This window comes from Lethenteron reissneri, unplaced genomic scaffold, assembly GCF_015708825.2.
Source record: "Lethenteron reissneri isolate LAM-NWPU_2019-01 unplaced genomic scaffold, ASM1570882v1 scaffold_1638, whole genome shotgun sequence".
In the NCBI taxonomy this organism is placed as follows: Eukaryota; Metazoa; Chordata; class Hyperoartia; order Petromyzontiformes; family Petromyzontidae; genus Lethenteron; species Lethenteron reissneri.
The window spans coordinates 317,264-340,493 of NW_026891375.1; the positions used below are offsets into that span (position 1 = coordinate 317,264).

At 48.7% G+C, this 23,230-nt stretch overlaps 1 protein-coding gene across 3 annotated transcripts in view; it reads left to right on the forward strand.

Annotated features, from left to right (window-relative positions):
• The window catches only part of LOC133362926 (mth938 domain-containing protein-like), a 93,529-nt gene that overhangs the window by 6,685 nt on the left and 63,614 nt on the right, over positions 1 to 23,230 (forward strand). For 2 of the 3 annotated variants that reach the window (XM_061581905.1, XM_061581906.1), the window contains exon 4: positions 1,024 to 2,112. The exons of the other annotated variant lie outside the window; for it this stretch is intronic. In XM_061581905.1, the coding sequence (XP_061437889.1) occupies positions 1,024 to 1,197 (174 nt within the window). In that variant the 3' untranslated portion in view covers positions 1,198 to 2,112. Of the gene's footprint in view, positions 1 to 1,023; positions 2,113 to 23,230 lie in introns of those variants that run through there. 3 annotated transcript variants of the gene reach the window in all.

The following is a 23,230-nucleotide window of genomic DNA, read 5'->3' on the forward strand; positions in this document are numbered from 1 at the left end:
TGTTTTAATAGTGAGTATATAAACAAACAAGATGTATTGTAAGAGTCACTTTATTTTTCATTAATATTAAAGAAGTGAAGTTGCCTTTACATGCTTAAGCTGTTAATTTATTCATTGCATGGGTGGACCTTATCCTTATCAATCATCCAGACATTTGCCCCCCCTGAGAGATTTTGCAGGAGCCGCCACTGAGATTGACTGATGCGGTACAGGAGGTTGTGGAGCTGAGTGGATTTTCCGATGACTGGTACCAGCGGTGTTAAGATCGGTCTTTGTCGAGGAGGCTCGTGAAGGTCGCTATTGGGCAGTTGGAGGCAGTCGTCCTCCAGCAACAACGGAGGGCAGACGAGCGATGCTCACAACAATGAGCGGAGTGCCGGGTGGATAAAACACAAGTTGGCACAGTAGGGGGCACAGGTGGTGGTTCATCTGCCAGTCATCTCAGTCAGCTAACCCATGGCACCTGGGTCTGTCCTGTGACCTGTCAGAGTGTCTTCCACACTTCACGTGGGCTCAAAGTGCACCTGGCTTGGCACAGGTGCCATGGTGACGTCACCGCCACTCAGTGGCGAACGTCGATGGCTGTTGTTTCTGTTGTAGTTGTTGTTTCTGTTGTAGTTGTAGTCGTAGTAGCAGTTAAGAGTAGTAGTTAGCAGTAGCTGTAGTAGGAGTCGTAGTTAGTAGTATCTGTAGTAGTAGTTGTAGTAGTTAACAAAAGAAGCAGTAGCTGTAGTAGTGGTTAGCTGTAGTAGTCGTAGTGGTTGTAGTAACTGTTGTACTTTGTAGTAGTAAGTAATAGTAGCTGTACTAGTAGTTAGTAGTAGTTATGAATATTTGTAGCGTGCTCAACTTGGGTTCATGCAGGTGCCCCGTGCCACCCAGGACTTTGTCCATGCCCACGGGGTTTCGCTGCTCATGCTAGTTAAAATAAGTAGTTAGCAGTAGTAGTTATTAGTAGTAGTTAGTAGTAGTAGTAGTGGTCAGGAGTAGTAGTTGTAGCGTGCTCACCGTGGGTCCGTGCAGGTGCCCCGCGCCACCCAGGACTTTGTCCGCGCCCGCGGGGTTACGCTGCTCGTGCTGCCCACGGAGCGAGCCGTGGACGAGTACAACCGCCTCATCGTCGGCGGTGCCACCGCAACGGGGGGGCACGGGGGGGGCTCCCCCCGGGTGGGGGGGGTCTTTCACTCCACCTGCTAGAGCCCCCCCTCGCCCTTCCCCTCTCAACACAGTGCCATGTGTTTTTCAAGCGAGGCTTGGTGGCGCTACAATTTTTAGGCTGCATGACCCGCATGTCGCTTGCGTGTGGTTAGCACGTATCTTTCCGGCGTGTAGTTTGGCATGATGTCCGACATTTCGCTCCGCTCGCTGGGGAGCTAATTCAGGTGCAAGGTCATTGGGTGCCTCGGAGGTTGTTGTTCCAGACCCATAGACGCACTCAGAGACATGTAGACTCATTCAGAGACCCATAGACTCACACAGACCCACAGACTCGCATATAGACCTACGAGTGACTCACAGATATTCCTCGTGTCACGGTCACCCTGCATCACTGGAGGCGCAATTTGTGTAAAAAATAATAACATGACTTAAACGTTAATTAATCAGCTCGCAACCCCTCCGTGCCTCCATGGCGCGTCGCGAAGGGTTCCGCTGCACTGCGACCGCCCATCAACCGGTCAACCCGGGGTCGGTGCACGGCTCTCGTGACGTTCTTCGCCAATTTAAAGAGTGAAGATCGAGGTGGCGGTTTCTCACTTGACGGAGGTAACAGCGTTCTCCCGGCCTGCCCTCTGAGTTTTTATCAACCTGGGGCCCGATGCAAAAAAATACTCGAGACCCTGGCACCGTCGACGTCGGTGGCAGGAGGCGGGGCGTCGATGTTCATCGCCACGGCTGCCAAATGAAGACGCCGCAACTCGACTGCATTCGCGCTGTCCATTCTGCAATCGTGCTGAGACGTTGGCCCTGCGCTGCCGATTGTCCACGCGGCAAATTCTTTAGTTGAACGAGGGGTTTGCTTCCCCCAGACCGGTGTCGAAATAGAGCAGGTAGCACCTCTCCCAAAAAATGTTGCCCTGAGTCAATCTATAAAAATAAAAGTAAAAAATTGTGGCGAGGTTTGTGTGTGGGTTTTTATGTGGGTTTGTGTGTGGTCGCGCGCCTGGCTCTCCAACGGTGGAGTTTATGTAAAGAAAAAATAGCAGGTACCACGCCGTAAGCCCCGCGGTGAGCAAGCACTATTCCTTTTTCACATCCGTCAACTTTTAATTAGTTTAATTAGCGAGTTTGTGAGATTTTTGTGCGCTTCTATTTGATTTATTTATAACGCCTGCACAACCGTACCAACTCACGCACCTTTGGTGAAGGGAACGGCCCATGCCAAGTCGTACGCCTTCGGTGGGAGTGAGCGGGACATTTTCTTTTGCGTTAAAAATGCTATAAAAATACAATAAACGCTGACATAAATTCTTCACTGTGTAATGTCCCCCCCACCCCGATGCGTGCAGTTACTCGTAGATACAGTCGCTAGATGGTACCACTATAGGCCGTAGATATTACTGCAGAGCGGCCGGGGAGATCGTGGCTGCAGGGGGGGCAGGGGTAGCAGCCCAGCCCCAGCCTGCCAAGGTGCCACCTCGGCCGGCTGGACAATCTAGGTGAGGCCGGAGGCTCTGCACAGCACTAGGCCTCACCACGCCACACTGTCAGGTGAGTACTTTGTGCTATACAGTCGATAAATACTGCTATAGTCAGCATGTACTACTGTAGTGATAGTAGGTACTACCATAGTATGTACTGCTGTAATCAGAGCAGGTACCACCACAGTCGGTATGCACTGCTGTAATTAGAGCAGGTACCACCACAGTCGGTATGCACTGCTGTAATCATAGGTACCACCACAGTACGCACTGCTGTTAGATTTTTAAGAGTAGTTTTGAAATATTTTTAAGACCCGGGCAACGCCGGGTACTTTCTGCTAGCATAAATATTTATAGAGAGACCCCGCAAACTGTCGTCCCCAATCTCAAATCTGAGTACGACATCAGAGGTCACGGCGTGCCTTCGTCTCAAGCGATCGCTCCATCCCCACATAGCTGTGACGGGCAGATTCAACCCCATTGCAGTCGGCGTACCAGAAGTGCCACAGCACCAATAACCTCTACAAGATCACCGATGACCTCTACAAGATCACCGATGACCTCTACAAGATCACCGATGACCTCTACAAGATCACCGATGACCTCTACAAGATCACCGATGACCTCTACAAGATCACTGATGACCTCTACAACATTACGGATGACTAGCACGCCGCAGCGTTGGTTGGCCTTAATCTCTCAGCCGCCTTCTACACCATCGACCATGAGATACTCATCGGGTGGCTAAGGTTCAGTGTATCGGGTACGGCACTGGGGTGGATTGAGTTGTAGCTACTCAATACGGTCGATCGCAGTTCGTCAAGCCGGGCGACGAACAGTCATCGCCTGTGCCGTACCTAGCCGGTGTACCATAGTGGTCCATCCTCGGGCCCTTCCTATTTTGAACAAACGTCTCTCTCCGATCGCCGACGTCGTCTCATCACATGACATCACGTTCCACGGACGTGGTGATAACGCACGACTGTACACCACAGTCAAGTCAAAGTTGGTTATGGAGAGCCTCGGTAACCGCGGTGCACGCGTGTGGTTTGCACGAAACGAGACGCCGCTGAATCCAGGAAAGTAAGGAGATTTCCGCTGGACGGCACTCGGGCTTAGGCGGAAAACATTAGTGGGAGGATCAGGTGTGGTGCTCACGGACTCCAGGACTCAGTTTCCTCCACATCTAAAGAGCCTCAGCACCATAATCAAAATATATAATTTGATCACCGCATGCAAAATTTTGTCAGGTCCTCAAATGTTCATATCAGGGCTTCACGACACATTCCACCACTATTGAGTCGTGACAGCCAACGCGGTGGCGTGTAGCATCATATTGTAGACAAGGCTCTATTATTGCAAATCGCTACTCTACGGGACGTCTGGCAAGCTGCAGCGTGTACAACATTGCCTGGCACGTGTCATGACGGGGTACTGCTACAACATCTGACCGTGTCCGTCCAGTGCTCAACGAGCTGCATTGGCGCCGGTTGCACTCACTACACACAAAGTGATTGTAACAAACTAACCACAACACCTCGCTAATCTCAAGGAGTGTAAACCATCACACAAAGTCTGGCTTATGGCGAACCGTTGAACAAAGACGGTCACCGCGTTGCCCGGTGCTTCCAGATGCGCCTCTGCGGCCGTCTGGAACGCTCTTCCAATATCAGGAAACCACTGGAGCTATGCACTTTTAAATTTCATGAGAACTGCTTTTTGTATACAGTTTGATGTCCTTCCCCGAGCCTCCGATCAGCACGGTGCGAGAGATGTTCAACATACATAGCTGTTTCACGTTGAACCCTACAGCCACGAGAGGCCACTATATTCACCAGATGTTTGAATTTTTTTTAAAAAATGTATTGCATTGTGCGGGCGCTCGAATGAGGTTGGGAGGCGATGATGCAAGGAACGTGTGAACTATTATCCGTGCTCACTTTGATAGTGCTGTTTGTTGCTGGCCGTTTGACGTTTTGGGCCATCTTTAAAGCCTGTGCCCATTAACAGCAGTGCCCCACAGTGGGTGGGTGAATGAGTGGCTAAGGCCCAGCCCACCGTATGCCCAAACCAGCTTCTGTTTGTCCGGATCGAGGGCGATAAATGGGTACGGCATGGGCTGGAGAACAGATGTAGCTGATGGGTGAGTGGGTGAGTGACTGGGTGAGAGGGTGAGTGAGTGACACGGGCTAAAGAAGAGATGGACTGATGGGTGAGAGGGTGAGTGAGTGACACGGGCTGGAGAAGAGATAGACTGATGCGTGAGTGAGTGAGAAGGTGAGTGAGTGACACAGGCTGGAGAAGAGATGGAGCTGATGTGGTACAGGAGGATATGGAGCTGAGTGGAATTGCCACTGACTGGTTCGATTGGTTTCAAGATCAGCCTCTGGAGGAGGAGGTTCGTGAAGGACGCTGCTACTGGGCAGGTGGAGGCAGTCGCCCTCCAGCAACAGCGGAGGGCAGAGGAGCGAGGCTCATAACAACGAGCAGAGCACCAGGTGACTAAAATGCAGCAATTTGGCACAGTAGGGGGCACGGGTGGTGGTGCATCCTAATGTTGTGTATCTGGTGTTGTGTATCTGTTGTTGTGTGTTGTGGTGGTGGTGCATCTGTTATTGTGTATTTGGTGGAAATAATTATATTCCGATGAGACAGACAATCAAGAGGAGGAGTTGTGGCAGTGTATGTGAACAATTACATTACTTACCATGCATTCAAATTACTGCTGTATCGGACCCGGGCACTTTTGAATGTATCACACTCATCATTTCTTCTCAAGGTAACAAAAATGTTACTCCTGATGTGTTGCTATAGACCACCAAGTAGCACACATATAAAATGGATCCTTGGATAAAATTACATCACCCCTTCCGAAAGGTGAATTATTGATCATACGGTACCAAAATTGGAATTGGATAAACCTACCACATGATGCATTAATTTGACTTTACAAACCAGTGCAATCTATATCAAGTGATTACCGTATTTTCCCGCATATAACCCGCAGACACATATACCCCTAAAAAATAGCGTTTTGTGTAAAAAAATGCAGATAGCCCGCACCGCCATATACCCCGCATGCACTAATATATTTAACGTCGTTACCGCAGCTTAATTCCATCATATTAATACGAAGTTTACATTTGTAATACATTCCACTATCAATTGCTAACATTAAAATCATAACGTGCACAAAGAAAACAAACTAACCGGAAACGAGTGAACTTAAAACAGTAAATAGGTAACAAAAGTAAATATCCAATAAATAAGTAAAACATAACTGGTACAGGTAGGTTCCACACTGCCCACCAGGGATTATTTGTCTGTCGTGCATAGCCCCTCCCAAACAAGTGCGTCACGTGACCGCGAGCTTTCTGTCGTGCACAAATGCGTTGTCCAACCAAGTTCCTACCTGCCCACTCCGAAGGAACGTGTTAGATACGTAAGTACAGTTTTAGCACTGGTAGATTGCGCACTGCGCAGATAATAGCGGCACTACGGTAGCGCCGTCGCCTCGCCACCAACCCCCACCTCTTTCTCCCCCCAGCTCTCCCGTCGCCGGTAAACAGTGCACGCACTTCAAACATTGTCGTTTAACTGTATAAACAATTTATTTAAAACTTGATAACATGTGCAATTTTAGTGCGAGTGGTTTATTCAGCAGTGCTTTAGTCAAAGGTAAGTGTTGCATAGTGGATAGTCTTACCAAGAAAACATTTAATGAGTTATGACATGTCACACGTGTAAAATATTTTTGGGATAGCCCACACCTCCATATACCCCGCAGGGTCTTGTTTTGTTTGTAAAAAGTGGTATACCCCGCGGCTTATATGCGGGAGAATACGGTACTTCAACCACTAGACCCACATTCGAGATTTGAAGCTTTCGTGACTGCAAGGATTCATACTCTTAGGTTTTTTCGGTAAAGTCACGTAGGTATAAAATAATAAATGAAAATAACTCAATTAAATCACGACGTTTCGGAGGCAACACAAGTCTCCGTCTTCAGGTGGGACCGTCACAGCTAAATTTACTGTATCAAGTGAGGAGAAATCCAAGAGACAAGAGCGTTTAACAGTACTGCTATTTTGGATTTGGCAGCCAACATCGGCCGTAACCCCGATTGAGGTTCTCCAATTGTACCCTCCCTTCTAGCCCCCCCCCCCACCGTTTCAGTCCCTGACTACCACATTTAGATAAGCCCCTCCTGTTGTATATGTTGGGTTATGAAAATTTGTTATGTTGTATGCGTGCGTGGGTGAAATTATTATGTTGTATATGTGGGTTATGAATATTCAGTGAAAATAATAATAATTAAATGAAATTTGGCCAAATGTGTAATTATCCGGAAATATGTTAATTTATGTAATTATGCACATTTTAATTATGCCAATTCGAGAGGTAATCGTATTAATTATGCGAGTGGGTGTAATTATGATAATGCAAGTCGTTATGATAACCAGACCCCGGTTCACCCCGTTATCGCTTTAACATTTACTGAGTATGTATTAGTGTGTTTATTAAGGTCACCAAGTTCAAATCTCAACGCAGAAGCAGATCTTATGCATAGATTTCAGGAAAGAATCACACAACCACTTCTGTATTGATCAATTTATTACTAATTCAACCTTAACTATGATATAGTATGCGAACTCTCAATCCCGGAACGTCAATACGGCATCAATACAGTATCATCAACGATTGTCTGATTTCACTTTGACAACGGCACATGGATCCCGCATAACGCGATGGTTCTTAGTGAGAGAGAGAGTCGTTAAAACATGCAAATATTATGCTAAGAAAACCTTAACGTTAATGAATGATTATTCTCAATATTGTTCACGCAGTACCGCACTCCTTATTGATCATACGCAACCCTTATCACGTTGTTAACACCTTGGGTCACGGAACAGTTGAATATTCTGTAGAGGATGCGAGTACGTGCGGCGATTATGACTGAAAGATACTTGAAAGATTATACGGCGATAAAAAAAAACACAATCAAAAACAGTTATTATTCTTAAAGGCACCAATCTCAACAGATACATCGGCAGGTTATCTCAGAACGGCTCGGAGTAAGGGCCTGCGACGGTGCTCCTTTTCCGAAGATCGTTATCTTATACCAAGTTTACTAATTGGGGACCAGATCACCTGATAAGGATCCGGTGGGCCACCACTCCCCACGTGAGCGTGGCTCGGCGGAAGGAGGTGCCAAGAATCAGTTCGTATTGATGGATCTGTTGGGAATTTATGCGATTAAGAGTACAGCCCACTAAATATTAAAGATAAAATCAAGAATACTCCTATAAACGACGGAGGGCCATCACTCGGTCTCGTTGTGATGCTTTCCAGCCACGGATGGCTTATGGGTTCGAGTGTTTTTGAGTGGTAAGAGTTGTCTTGAATAGTCAGTGTTCGGAGTCGATTCTTTAGGTCAAACAGACGCCTGGTGGTCGTGTGGTGAGGGGGCGGTGCGCGTCATACGTATCAGTCGATCCCGTGGCGAATTGGTTCGGATGGCTGTTGATACGCTGTCGCAGTTCGGAACCCGGTCGGTAGGTGGCGCCCACAACTCGCTCGTAGCGTGCAGCGCTGGATCGTCGCCAAACCGCAACGATCACCACTCCGGCGGCAGCAGAGACCTCCGGCGGCAGCAGAGATTGACGAGCTGAAGATGAGTCGAGCCGACCCGCTGGTCGCAGCTCGCTCCTGAGTCGACCCTCCCGGTCGAGCTCGCTCCTGGGTCGACCCGCTGGTCGCCCTCGCTCCTGAGTCGACTCTCTGGTCGCACTCCTGAGTGGACCCGCTGGTCGCACTCCTGAGTGGACCCACTGGTCGCACTCCTCCTGAGCCGACTCTCCCGGTCGCGCTCCTGAGTGGACCCTCTCGTCGCACTCGTTCCTGAGTCGACCCTCCCGGTCGAGCTTCTGAGTGGACCCTCCCGTCGCACTGGTTTCCAATGCTCAGGATCCTTTACTTTATGCCGAAAATTCCCCCTGGATCCCGCCCACAAGGCGGGGCTTCTTCCGATTTTTGCTGTGTCAGGATCTGTCCGTAGGCAGGTGTGTCCATGTGTCTGTCCGTATGTCCGTGTGTCCTTGTGTGCATCACTGACGGTATATTCGTTGTCACACTCCCTCCATAAAACCCACGAGCAAACAATCAGATGTTACAAATTGCCTCGAAGTCGTCTCTCTGTCTGGGTGCAATATTATCTCTTGTCTGGCCTTCTTCATGACCCAAAACACAGACGTTACAAATCGTCTCATAGGCGTCTTTGTTCGTGTTGCACAACCTGGAGGGAGGGGCAACACTCTCTCCGACCCGGCGCACAAAGAAATGGTTAAAAAGTTTTAAGTTAACATTTGTCCCTTACTATTTCACAGTTATGATTCCGCATGTAACCCAAGGTCTGTCGTTTCCCATCGTGGTGCCCGACCCAAGTGGAGGCGTCTCCCCGAGCGTACACACACTCCCCTCCCGCGCTGCGGGGATACAAAGACGGCCGGGATCTCCCTTTCTCTCCGACCCTGGGTTTAACATCGTTTTTTTATTATGTATTTATATTCGACCTGGTGGTGATTCATCCCGTTATCCTGGCTTTTCATAAGTTTTACTTTTGTCTTTTCATGCATATGCTTCGGGTCGAGTTGTATAGAAAGCATTAAAGTATGGAAATAACATTTCATATTGACTTAATGATGGTGATGGTTCAGTAGGCGTACTTGTGACCTGGTTTAATTGGAGTGGGTGTGAATATCAAACTTTAGCCTACCCTGTTGTTAAATTCCGACTTTAACGTTATTTTAATAGCAATACAGAATAATTGAGCTTTTTGTCTTAACTAGGCGAACGCGAACTTCTGGTGACCCCCGCAGCCGTGTTATTTAGCTGGGTCTGCCCGCCTTGAGAGATATACAACACTTTTTTTAAATCAGCTCTCCCCTGTCCCTCCAACCTTCTGCTCTGGGAATGTTATTCTTAATTTCAGGTCCAAGGCCTCTTTGGGTTTATCTTTGTTTCCTCAGCTGCAGGAGAACAAGGCGTGCTTCTACCTCCCTTTCTGTGTGCACGTGTTCTAATTAGCTCGGAATCCCTAAACACACAATCAGTGATGATTCCTGGCTTTCTGTGGTTGTGACTTAGACAAAGGCGCCTCTGCTTCCTTTCACTGCCTTTGCCTTGAAGCAAGGTTGCAAATTCTGTCATCCTAGCCCTCCTCTCGTTCATTACTTAACAACACCTGGTGTTTTGCAGTTTGGTGCGCTTTGGTGTGTTTCACTCATTAAAAAAAACAAGTAAAAAGATAATATATAAAAATCATCAAATATTATTAATCTCAATTATGGAAGAAGGGTTAGGATACAACATTCCGCCCTTTTAAAAATGACCAGTGGTCAAATGGCCACGGGTTATTTTTAAAAAAAATGTATACCCTTCTTCCATCATGAACCATCGATTGTCCTCAAGTTTTGCTGCTATTCCTTACAACGCGCGCGTACGTGTCACAACTTAACAGGTTATATGTGACAAGAGAGAGGAAAAAAAGAAAAAGAAAAACAATTCTAAAGGAAGGTAAAACGATAAGGGAGGGAAAAATTATTCTATTGACTACATGTTATAGGAGATATCGTTAAAAAGATAGTTTCTACGGTTACTCTTGGGTGGCATCATCAGGCCTTGGCTCCCTTCTAGCTTGGCAAGGTACGTTAGCAGGAGCGTGAGCAGGAGGGCTGCCATTCCCTGGAAAACATGTTACATATTATTGTAGTGTGATAAGCCCATTAGTTTATTTCCCCCCCCCTTTTTCCACCTTTATTCCTCATCTCGCTCCACCAGCACAGGGTATGGTTTGATTTGGTTGATGTGCACCCACTTGTATCGCTGCTCTCTTCCTGTCTTTGTGATTTTTAGCTGATATACGACTGGGGACATTTTGTCAACAACCTCGTGTGGTCCTGTCCAGGAAGGCAGGAATTTCCTGCACTTCTGTTTCCTTTTCTCGTAATTGAGGTACCACACCTGGTCTCCTAGCTGGTATTCTGCGTGGCTGGCTTTTTGGTCATAGTATGCTTTGCTCCCCTGAGCCTCTACTTGCAACTGGTCCCTGACCATAGCGAATGTGCTCTGTAGGTGACTATTGAGTCCTGTCAGGTATTCAGTTGGCGTCATTGCCGTCGGGGTCTCGTCCTCCGCTGGGACATATAACAGGTGTACTGGGAGGGTCATTAGCCTCCCTGTCATGATCTCGAAGGGTGTCCTGCCTGTAGCTCGGTTGGGTGTGGCTCGCATGGCCATCAAGACTAGGGGTAGTTTCGTATCCCAGTCGCGGCCCGTGGTAGACACATATTTCTTTAGGAGGCTCACGATGGTCCGGTTGGCTCTTTCCACCTGTCCTGAGGATTGTGGATGGTATGCGACATGTAATTGTCTTTTTACTCCCAACATCTTCCACACTTCTGTGATGACCTCGGCTGTGAAGTGGCTTCCTTTGTCTGAATCGATCGTTGACGGTAGGCCCCATCTACTGAATATTTGGTTAATCAGTAGTATAGCGGTTGTTTCCGCGGTGTTGTTGGGTGCTGGTAAACACTCTGTCCATTTAGAGAATGCACAGGTCACAGTTAGCATGTACTTGTTCCCTTTGGTTGATCGGTTGACAGGTCCTATCCAGTCGATTTGTAGGTTGGACCAAGGATAATCTGCTCCCCTCCTCTGTAGGGGTGCCCTATGCTGTGAGGTCGTTGGCTGGTACTTACAACACACGAGACAGTTGGACACATGTTTGTGTATGTCTTCCCCCATTTTTGGCCAGTAGGCCACCTGTCGCAGCATCTGTCCCGTATTCACCTCGCATCGGTGGCCGCTGCACGGTTCATTGTGGGCGTGTTGTAACATTATTCCTCGATATTGAGAGGGGACTACCCATCTAGGTCGACCGTCTTTTCCGTTTGTGTATACCAGTAGCCCTTTTCGCATTGAGAACCTTTTGATTTGGCTATGCATGATCTCGAGCTCTTTGTTGTCATTCAAGTTGTCAGTAGTGATTGGTTTTCCTGCTGGATCTTGGATATGATCGGCGAGTGTCTTTAGTGTTTCGTTCTCTTGTTGCATTCTGATCAGGTCTTCGGATGGCTGGGCACTGTTCAATTGGGCTCTGGTTCCAGCTTCTGCCGGGTTCTTCCCACTTCTTGTGACCAGTCTTATCACGGCGATGTCTTGGTTCGTCGACTCTTGTTGTCCGTCTCTGTCGGTTTGGTCTTCTAGCTTCCACGGGGTGCCTTCCAGGCTTCCCACTTTTGCTATGGCATCTGCTTGGTCGTTCCCAGTTTTCTCTTGACCAGGTATCTTGGAGTGCCCTTTGACTTTCTTCCAAAATATCTTCATATCCTTGTTCTGAACCATCTTATCTATGGCCTCGAATAGTTCTCGATGGCGAATTGGTTTATTCCCATGGTTCTTCATCTCGTTTTTTTTCCATATGGGTAGGTGGTGCAGGAAGCTGTGCTGTACGTAGTTGGAATCAGTGCACACCACCATGGTCCGTATTTGGTTATCGGATGCCATCTGGACAGCGATGTGTACCCCGACCAACTCTGCATACTGGTTTGACTTTGGTCCCAGCTGAAATCCCTCTTGAATCCCTGTGAGTGGGCCAGTTTCCCAAATGACTCCTGACCCAGCGTGAAGCTTGTTCTCCTTCATCTTGGAGCATCCATCGATGTATACCACTGGTAGGTCGGCACATGTCTCCTTCCTGAAGGGCAGGTACCTGTTGTCCTCCGGAGGTATCTTTCCGTCCTCTGCTTCCATGCTGTCAAAGGTACAATCATGTAAATCGGCAAGACCTTGGGCCATTGGACTTTTCTTGTTCTTTGCGTATTTCACTGTGATTGGTAGGCCTTGGAGTGTCAGTGCCCAGCTGGCTATTCGGCTGCTGGTTACGCGGCCCTCTCGAATCTTCTTACTGTTGAGGTATGCCAAGGATTCATGATTCGTTTCCAGGATGATCTTCTCTCCGTTCAACAAGTTCCGAAAATGTTGTATGGCCCAGATGTTTCCAAATATCGCCTTCTCACACTCGGAGAACTTCATCTCCACTCCCCGGAGGGCTTTGCTGGCATAGGCAATAACTCGTTTCTCTGCTTCCTGTCTCTGGTACAGTACCGAGCTGATACTATGATCTGAGTATGCGGTCTCCAGGTAGTATTCTTTCCCTTTCTCTGGGTATGCTAGGCAGGATGCCTCTGTGATCTGTCGTTTTAATTCTTTTTCTGCGGCTTCCTGTTCCTGTCCCCACTCCCATGGTTCGTCTTTTTGCAGTAGTTTGACTAAGGGTCGAACGATTCCTGCGTAGTCGTCCACGAACTGTCGAAGGTAGTTGCAAATCCCTAAGAAGCTCCGAAGGGTCGTGACTGTGGTGGGCGATTTGAGTGCGAGGAGGGCTTCAAGTCTTTTGGTCTGGGGTAACATTCCCTCAGTGCCGACCTGGAGCCCGAGGTAGTCCACCCTTTTGCGTGCCCACTGTCCTTTTTGTATTGAAATCTTTGCGCCTGCTTCCTTTAACTGCTCGAGGGTATGCTGGAGGCTCTCGAGGTGTTCTTCCCATGAGGAGTCCTTGACTAGTATGTCGTCGACGTAGATGATGGTGCCTCGCTCTTTTGCGTCGCCCATCGCCTTGTGGAGGAATATGTTGAAGTCTGCAGGTGAGTTCGAGTATCCGAACGGGCAGCGATTCCAGGTATACTGTATTCCGTCGAAGGTGAAGGCCAACTTGTATTGATCGGTTTCTTTTACTGGCATGGTCCAGAAGCCATTTGCTAGGTCCATTGTGGTGAGTACCTTTGCGCCTTTTATTTGGTTGAGACCGTGGTCGATTTCTGCCATTGGCCATCGAGATAGGGGAACTGTTTTATTGAGTTGTCGGTAGTCAATCGTGAGTCTCCATTTTCCCGTGGGTTTTAGTACTGGCCAAATGGGTGAGTTGTAGGTCGAGTTGCATTCCCGGATTATGTTCTTCTTGAGTAGGTTCTCTAGGGTTTCTTGGATCGATTCATAGGCGGCCAGTGGAATCTTGTATTGTTTCACGTATACCGCTGGTGCTCCCTCCAGTGTGGGAATGGATACCACATGTAGGTCGGTTTTGCCACAATCATAGGAGTCTTTGGAGAACAGGGAGTTGTATTTTTGGAGCAGTTGTCGTAGCTCGTCTCGTTGAGTGTCGCTCTCTAGGGCGTCTGCTGCTTCAATTTGTTGTTCTATTTGTTCTTCTATTGTAAGGACTCTTTTCTCTTGGTTTGGATCTAGGGCCTTCGTGGTTTCGGGCGGCTCAATTGAAAGTTCCTTTTGCGTTACTATCGGTTGAGTTGCCTTGGCTTCATCCGAGGGTAATACGCTCTTGCCCTTGTGTTCTCCTTCATCAGTTTGCAGTTCGTCGGTTTGGCCTCCAGGGGGCAGTATATACTCCATGAGGGGACGGTCATTTGGTGATACTGACTCTAAGTCGGCTTCCTTTCGGTCTTCTCTCAGTCTGTTAGTCATTAGCTGAGTGATTCGAATTCCTGCGGGTAGCTCGTCTTCGTTCCTGATTGTCGTTGATAGGTCGTCGAGCTCTTGTGTTATCACTTGGATTCCCGTGGAGTCTCTCATAACGTCTTCATCTTCTGAGTCCCTTTGTTGCTCCGGCATTGACTGTGCCCAAATTTGTCGGGATTCAAGGTTCATAATGGGTTTCAGGCGATTCAGCAGTTCGATCCCAATAATCAGTTCTTTTCCTGGGTATTGTACGACATATAGGGGATGGTTCATGTTGATTTTGTTGAACGTCAACTTCGTCATAACTTTGCCCAATGGTCGCATGTGGGTCCCTTCACATCCTGAGTAGGTAAGTTTACTTGGCATCACTTGTAGTGTTTCATTCTTCCTCTGGAGGGCAGTCTGGAGTTCGTCAAATAATTCTCTGGATATCATGGATATTTCTGCTCCAGTATCACAAAGGCCTTGGCTGGTCAGGGTGTCTTGCAGTATTACTTCCACGTGGACTCGTCCGACTGGTCCTACGGGAATCAATTCCCCCAGATGGTACCCTTTTCCCTCTGGTACCACTTCGGTGATTGCTTCGAGGCTTCTTGTCTTCTCTACGTTCACTTGGGCTACCTTTGCTCTGGGTGTGTCCTCCTCCTGTGTGGGTATAGTTGGTATTCTTCCCTTTGCTACTTGCATGGAAGTCTTCATACTCCCTAGGAGCTCTTTTTCCATCCTAATGTGGTGAGCATATCGATTCCTGTTAGCTAACGGTGGTCTATGCTCTATTGCTGGTGGAGGCGGCAGTAGGGGACGATATGGTGACTGGTTTGGTGGGCGTCGGCCTCCGCGGGGTAGGTGTGGCCCGTCACTCTCTCTTCCTCCTCCATAATTCCAGCCTCCGCCCTCTTCTGAATTCCATGGTGGTGGCGGCTGTGGGTGCCAAGTTCCTCTGGCCTCGTTCCTCCCCCCACGTGGAACGTTATTCAGCGTGTTGTGGACGGGTGTCGATTCTATTGGGTTAGGCGCCCTCTCCTGGGGGAATTCATGTCCACCCCGTGTGGCGCTAATATTATTCCTTGGAGATTCGCTTCCCTCCAGATCGAGGCATTCTTTATCTCTGGTGACGATGTGGGTTTTGGCTATGCCAGTGGTTTTCCGTCCGTTCACCCAGGCCGTGTGGGCCTTGCTTTCAATCTGGCGTAGGGAGGCAGTCTCGGGGTCCAACATCATTCCTACTATTCTCACTATTTCAGGTCTCAATGATTGGAAGAACATCACTTTTAAGACTGTCTTATCTCCCTGGGCATTGTCCACGTCCCCTGCGTAATATGCTTTCTTAAGGCGTAGGAGATAATCTCGTGGGTCTTCGTCTACACACTGGGTCATCACCTTTGCCGCGTTCAATCCTTCGGATAGTGTGGAGTATTCCCCAAATCTCTTAACTACTGCTCGGCTCAATTGTTTAAAGTCACTCTTCACCCTATTTGGCAGGGAGGCTACCCATGGTCTGGCGGGTTCATGTAGGCTCCTTGATAATAAACATGCCTTTTCTGCTGATTTACCCAGACCCCGGATCTTAGCCTCCTGTTCCACTGTAGCTATGTGAGTGTGGATATCCCTGTTCTTGTTATGTGGACCGAAATAGGGAATTCTCACGAGTGCTTTGTCCATTAGTTTTAGTGTCTTACTGTTAAAAGTGTGTTGTTCGTCATCAGTGGTGTCGGTTCCTGAGGAGTGCTCCCTTGAGCTACCCTTGTCTCCACTATCACTGTTGTCATGTGTCCCGTGTCTGTGTCGTGATCTCCCTCTGTCCGAGGATTCGTATCTGTCCCGTTGCTTGTGTCTCTTGTTTTCCTTATGTGGGTCTTGTGATTCGTGCTTGTGGGTTGGTGTGCGTGATCTCCTTGAGCGGTGTCTATGTGGTGAGTGTCTTTGTCCTCGACCTTCATGCTGCCTACTACGTGAGTGGTGCCTGCTAGGTGAGGTGTTGAATTTATGTTTGTCTCGTGCTTCATGGTTATCGGGATTCCTGTCTCTGTGATTTTTGGTGCGGGTGGTTTTGCGTGGGTGATTTTTACATGTCATGCGTCCCTCTGGTGAGCTCTCTCTGGTACCCATGTCGTGTTGGTCATTGTCAGAGGAGTCAGTGTCAGATGAGCCGTCACCATCACGGTGGCTCTGCTTAACATAACTTTTGTAGTGCCTTTTGCACCTGTTACGTGGGTCAACTTGGCTCGGTGATTTCTGCTTATCCCATGGCTCATGCTTGTGTGATGTGCGTCTCTCTGGTGAGCTCCTGTTATCCGTGTCGGGTTGGTCATTGTCAGAGGAGTCAGTGTCAGATGAGCCGTCACCATCACGATGGCTCTGCTTAACATCACTTTTGTAGTGCCTTTTGCACCTGTTACGTGGGTCAATTTGGCTCGGTGATTTCTGCTTATCCCATGGCTCATGCTTGTGTGATGTGCGTCTCTCTGGTGAGCTCTTGTTACGTGTGTCGTGTTGGTCGTGTTTGTGCGAGGTGCGTTTCTCTGGTGAGCTGTCTCTGTCATCTGCATCATGTCGGTCATACTTGCGTAGCGTGCGTCTGCCTGGTGTTCTGTTTATGTCATGTTTCCCGTCTTGCACCAGCTCCGCCCTTTCCCGCTCTATCATTACAGTGTATCCTGATGACTTAGGGTTAATTATTTGTCTCTCTCTAACGTTGGGGTGGTCGGCCTCATGTTTTCCCGTTTGTATTATTATTTCCTCTTCTCTCTCCTCGATTTGCGAGGGTGTTACTTTATCAAAATTGCTTTGCATAGTAGCCATACTCATTGTGGGATCTGGCCCTGGGCTACGTCCCCGTGGCTCGGAGTGTGGTAAATTGTTACTCCCGTATGTGTTCTGTGTATCAACGTCTGGGTGTTTCACTGGTGCATTTAGTGCGGATTCTTTCTCTCTCACGAGGGCGTGCAGACGCTCTACCTGCACCATTAAGGACAGTTTCTCTTGTCTCTCCCTTTCAAATTTTTCCTCATTCCATAATCTTTCTCTGTCTGTCTGTGCGAGGAGATACGAGTCTACCCTCGCTATTTCTGCAATTTTTACGTCACGTTTGGCTTTGCCACATTTCATCACGTCCTTAAGTAGTTTCCTTCTATGGGCCTTAACATCTTCTGTATGGCTCCCCTCCCATATATCTCTCTGCTCCGTCTGCTGGCTAGCAGTCCGTCCAGTACGTTTTAGCACAAATTCCCGATATTGTTTTTCCATAGATTCCATCTCCTCCTCAGAGGTCCACTCTGTATCAGTGTTATGCGTTGGTGTGTCAAACTCAGAATGTTGTGGATCCTGTGCCATCTCTATTATGTAGTGTGGTTAATAGACTTAAGAGTGTATCTTAATTCTAACATCTCATGTGCGTCGTGAGTTACTCTAGAATTCCCCTTCAGAGCACATATAAACAATTGTATCACAGGATGCGTCAGTTCAACTCGAGCAAATAATCTCAGCCCAGCTGTCTTTGTTATACTCTGCTACTCTGGTATTTCCCTTCAGAGCGCGTTTTGTTTGTATACCCCCGTTTACAATCACAAGGCAACGTTAGTTCACAACACTTTGATTAACACATCAGTGATTCGTTCCTGAATTCATGCATAAACTGTCTGCGAGAGATCCCGGAAGACGAGCCCCCATTATGTTGTATATGTTGGGTTATGAAAATTTGTTATGTTGTATGCGTGCGTGGGTGAAATTATTATGTTGTATATGTGGGTTATGAATATTCAGTGAAAATAATAATAATTAAATGAAATTTGGCCAAATGTGTAATTATCCGGAAATATGTTAATTTATGTAATTATGCACATTTTAATTATGCCAATTCGAGAGGTAATCGTATTAATTATGCGAGTGGGTGTAATTATGATAATGCAAGTCGTTATGATAACCAGACCCCGGTTCACCCCGTTATCGCTTTAACATTTACTGAGTATGTATTAGTGTGTTTATTAAGGTCACCAAGTTCAAATCTCAACGCAGAAGCAGATCTTATGCATAGATTTCAGGAAAGAATCACACAACCACTTCTGTATTGATCAATTTATTACTAATTCAACCTTAACTATGATATAGTATGCGAACTCTCAATCCCGGAACGTCAATACGGCATCAATACAGTATCATCAACGATTGTCTGATTTCACTTTGACAACGGCACATGGATCCCGCATAACGCGATGGTTCTTAGTGAGAGAGAGAGTCGTTAAAACATGCAAATATTATGCTAAGAAAACCTTAACGTTAATGAATGATTATTCTCAATATTGTTCACGCAGTACCGCACTCCTTATTGATCATACGCAACCCTTATCACGTTGTTAACACCTTGGGTCACGGAACAGTTGAATATTCTGTAGAGGATGCGAGTACGTGCGGCGATTATGACTGAAAGATACTTGAAAGATTATACGGCGATAAAAAAAAACACAATCAAAAACAGTTATTATTCTTAAAGGCACCAATCTCAACAGATACATCGGCAGGTTATCTCAGAACGGCTCGGAGTAAGGGCCTGCGACGGTGCTCCTTTTCCGAAGATCGTTATCTTATACCAAGTTTACTAATTGGGGACCAGATCACCTGATAAGGATCCGGTGGGCCACCACTCCCCACGTGAGCGTGGCTCGGCGGAAGGAGGTGCCAAGAATCAGTTCGTATTGATGGATCTGTTGGGAATTTATGCGATTAAGAGTACAGCCCACTAAATATTAAAGATAAAATCAAGAATACTCCTATAAACGACGGAGGGCCATCACTCGGTCTCGTTGTGATGCTTTCCAGCCACGGATGGCTTATGGGTTCGAGTGTTTTTGAGTGGTAAGAGTTGTCTTGAATAGTCAGTGTTCGGAGTCGATTCTTTAGGTCAAACAGACGCCTGGTGGTCGTGTGGTGAGGGGGCGGTGCGCGTCATACGTATCAGTCGATCCCGTGGCGAATTGGTTCGGATGGCTGTTGATACGCTGTCGCAGTTCGGAACCCGGTCGGTAGGTGGCGCCCACAACTCGCTCGTAGCGTGCAGCGCTGGATCGTCGCCAAACCGCAACGATCACCACTCCGGCGGCAGCAGAGACCTCCGGCGGCAGCAGAGATTGACGAGCTGAAGATGAGTCGAGCCGACCCGCTGGTCGCAGCTCGCTCCTGAGTCGACCCTCCCGGTCGAGCTCGCTCCTGGGTCGACCCGCTGGTCGCCCTCGCTCCTGAGTCGACTCTCTGGTCGCACTCCTGAGTGGACCCGCTGGTCGCACTCCTGAGTGGACCCACTGGTCGCACTCCTCCTGAGCCGACTCTCCCGGTCGCGCTCCTGAGTGGACCCTCTCGTCGCACTCGTTCCTGAGTCGACCCTCCCGGTCGAGCTTCTGAGTGGACCCTCCCGTCGCACTGGTTTCCAATGCTCAGGATCCTTTACTTTATGCCGAAAATTCCCCCTGGATCCCGCCCACAAGGCGGGGCTTCTTCCGATTTTTGCTGTGTCAGGATCTGTCCGTAGGCAGGTGTGTCCATGTGTCTGTCCGTATGTCCGTGTGTCCTTGTGTGCATCACTGACGGTATATTCGTTGTCACACTCCCTCCATAAAACCCACGAGCAAACAATCAGATGTTACAAATTGCCTCGAAGTCGTCTCTCTGTCTGGGTGCAATATTATCTCTTGTCTGGCCTTCTTCATGACCCAAAACACAGACGTTACAAATCGTCTCATAGGCGTCTTTGTTCGTGTTGCACAACCTGGAGGGAGGGGCAACACTCTCTCCGACCCGGCGCACAAAGAAATGGTTAAAAAGTTTTAAGTTAACATTTGTCCCTTACTATTTCACAGTTATGATTCCGCATGTAACCCAAGGTCTGTCGTTTCCCATCGTGGTGCCCGACCCAAGTGGAGGCGTCTCCCCGAGCGTACACACACTCCCCTCCCGCGCTGCGGGGATACAAAGACGGCCGGGATCTCCCTTTCTCTCCGACCCTGGGTTTAACATCGTTTTTTTATTATGTATTTATATTCGACCTGGTGGTGATTCATCCCGTTATCCTGGCTTTTCATAAGTTTTACTTTTGTCTTTTCATGCATATGCTTCGGGTCGAGTTGTATAGAAAGCATTAAAGTATGGAAATAACATTTCATATTGACTTAATGATGGTGATGGTTCAGTAGGCGTACTTGTGACCTGGTTTAATTGGAGTGGGTGTGAATATCAAACTTTAGCCTACCCTGTTGTTAAATTCCGACTTTAACGTTACTTTAATAGCAATACAGAATAATTGAGCTTTTTGTCTTAACTAGGCGAACGCGAACTTCTGGTGACCCCCGCAGCCGTGTTATTTAGCTGGGTCTGCCCGCCTTGAGAGATATACAACACTTTTTTTAAATCAGCTCTCCCCTGTCCCTCCAACCTTCTGCTCTGGGAATGTTATTCTTAATTTCAGGTCCAAGGCCTCTTTGGGTTTATCTTTGTTTCCTCAGCTGCAGGAGAACAAGGCGTGCTTCTACCTCCCTTTCTGTGTGCACGTGTTCTAATTAGCTCGGAATCCCTAAACACACAATCAGTGATGATTCCTGGCTTTCTGTGGTTGTGACTTAGACAAAGGCGCCTCTGCTTCCTTTCACTGCCTTTGCCTTGAAGCAAGGTTGCAAATTCTGTCATCCTAGCCCTCCTCTCGTTCATTACTTAACAACACCTGGTGTTTTGCAGTTTGGTGCGCTTTGGTGTGTTTCACTCATTAAAAAAAACAAGTAAAAAGATAATATATAAAAATCATCAAATATTATTAATCTCAATTATGGAAGAAGGGTTAGGATACAACACTCCCCCCTCCCCTTAACTTGTATTTAAGATCTTGTCTCTTGGATTTCTCCTCACTTGATACAGTAAATTTAGCTGTGACGGTCCCATCTGAAGACGGAGACTTGTGTTGCCTCCGAAACGTCGTGATTTAATTGATGTATTTTCATTTGAACTCAACTTTTAAACCATTGCGAAGCCCTTGCACGTGTTGACGGCGAAGAACCAGAGGTTTTATTGGGGACCCCTGGAGGAGGAGGCACTTTAGCAGCTGCGCTCGCGTCTGACAGACGCACCACCATTGGCCTTTCTGTATTTCGGCCTCCCCTTTATCCTGGACACGGACGCCAGCGATGTAGGCATCAGCAGCGTCATGTCACAAATCCAGCATGTCGGGAGGTGGTTATCACCTACGGCAGTCGCGTGCTGTCATCAGCGGAGCAGCGGTACTGCATCACACATAGGGAGCTCTTGGCGGTCGTCCACTTCATGCAGCAATTTCGACCCTACCTGTATGGTCACAAATTTACGGTCCGCACTGACCACGCGGCCTTGCAGTATTCGCTCCACATCGACAATTCTTCGGGCCAGCTGGCCAGGTGGAGTATAGGTACCAGGTGGTGCATCGCAAGGGGACAAGACATGCCAACGCGGACGCATTGTCTCGGCTGCCGCCCCAGGGCCCTTGTGTGCATGCACCACAGGCGCGGCACGCTGCAAGGAGGCAATGCCGGAGGGAACGGTCATCGCTCCCGTACACACGGCAGAGGGCGCACAGGATGAGGTCCAGCTGACCGACCACGACTACAGTAGGAGGAGGCCCCACTGCGAGCGCTACGCGCCTCAGCGGAGGTATGGGGGGGGGGGAGGAGTATGTCATATGGGAGGACCCCCTCATGCGATTGGACTCGCAGGACGCCAGCGATGCCTGGTGGTCATGGACGTGTAGTGAGTCGCAGATGTTGTCTTGGGAGCAACACGTTTTCTTAAACTCTTAGCACAACATACTCCAGGCTATTAACACAACACACTCTCGGGTGGTGACCACCCAACTAACCACCCTACGGCGGAACTAGACACGGTTCCACTATCCCGTTCCGGACCACAAGCTGGGTCCCGGTCCGCGTGGCTGGAGGCTTCTTGAACCTTGACGTGGATCTCCTGCCTCTCCAACAATAAGAACCCCAAGCCCCTCACAGGGCCCCCTTCATATCGGGCCGGGCTGGGGCTGGCTCCACCTCTCGCCCCGCCCACCTTCTCCAGCTCTCTCGCCCATGCCCGAAGGCTTTCAAGAGTTCTTCTCGGACCATGTGACCACCCATTGGCTCCCTTCACCGGTGGCCCCCCTCCAGTATCATCCGGTCACATGTCCCCAGGTCAGCCAGAGTATCATGCCCCCAACGTAAACCCAGCTGGCTGACACTCTCTCCGCACTGCACGCTGTGCCTAGCCACCGTGCTTAACCAGCGCTCACCAAAGCCCCCACTAGGGCTGGTACTACACCCCGTGTCCGGGGTGTACACACAACAAAATACATCCCGCCGTGGCCTCGCAAGCCTGGCACCACACAGTGACATTCCCAGTCACTACAGATGTGCACTGCCGTCAGCTGATACACCTGGCTGGGCGGAAGACACTATCCACATTATGGGGTCAGTACTTCTCGCCAGGCATGACTGCTGACGTGCACCGATAGGTCGCAACCTGCGTCGAATGCGCGTGGCGTAAGCCACCACCCCGGGTAACCTGGGCGCCCCTGAGCCTATTACAGTGACCAGGGTCAACGAATGGATCATGTTGGACATCCTGGGACCACTGCCGGTCACGCCACGGGGAAATAAATACTTGTTGGTTGGAGTCGAGTATTGCACAGAGTGGCCGATGGCGTGGGCCCTCCCGGACCAAACGGCACAACCCATTGCCGATGCCTTCGTGCGGGGGTATATTCTTGATAAGGGGCACTGGAGCGGTTGCTCACAGATCAAGGCAGGAATTTCTCCAAGTGGCTACTAAAGGACGTCTGCTCTAGGCTGGGCACTAAAAAGGTCCGAACATCTCCATATCATCCCCAGACCGATGGGATGGTGGAGCGGCTTAACTGCACCATAGGTCGTTAAAGCACTCCAACCTTAGTGCGTCCAGGTCCAACTAGGCAAGCGACGATGGTTTGTGCACCCCACCCGCCTTAAGCCAAACAACTTTCCACCTCCATCACCACCATCGCCATCGTCACCGCCATCATCACC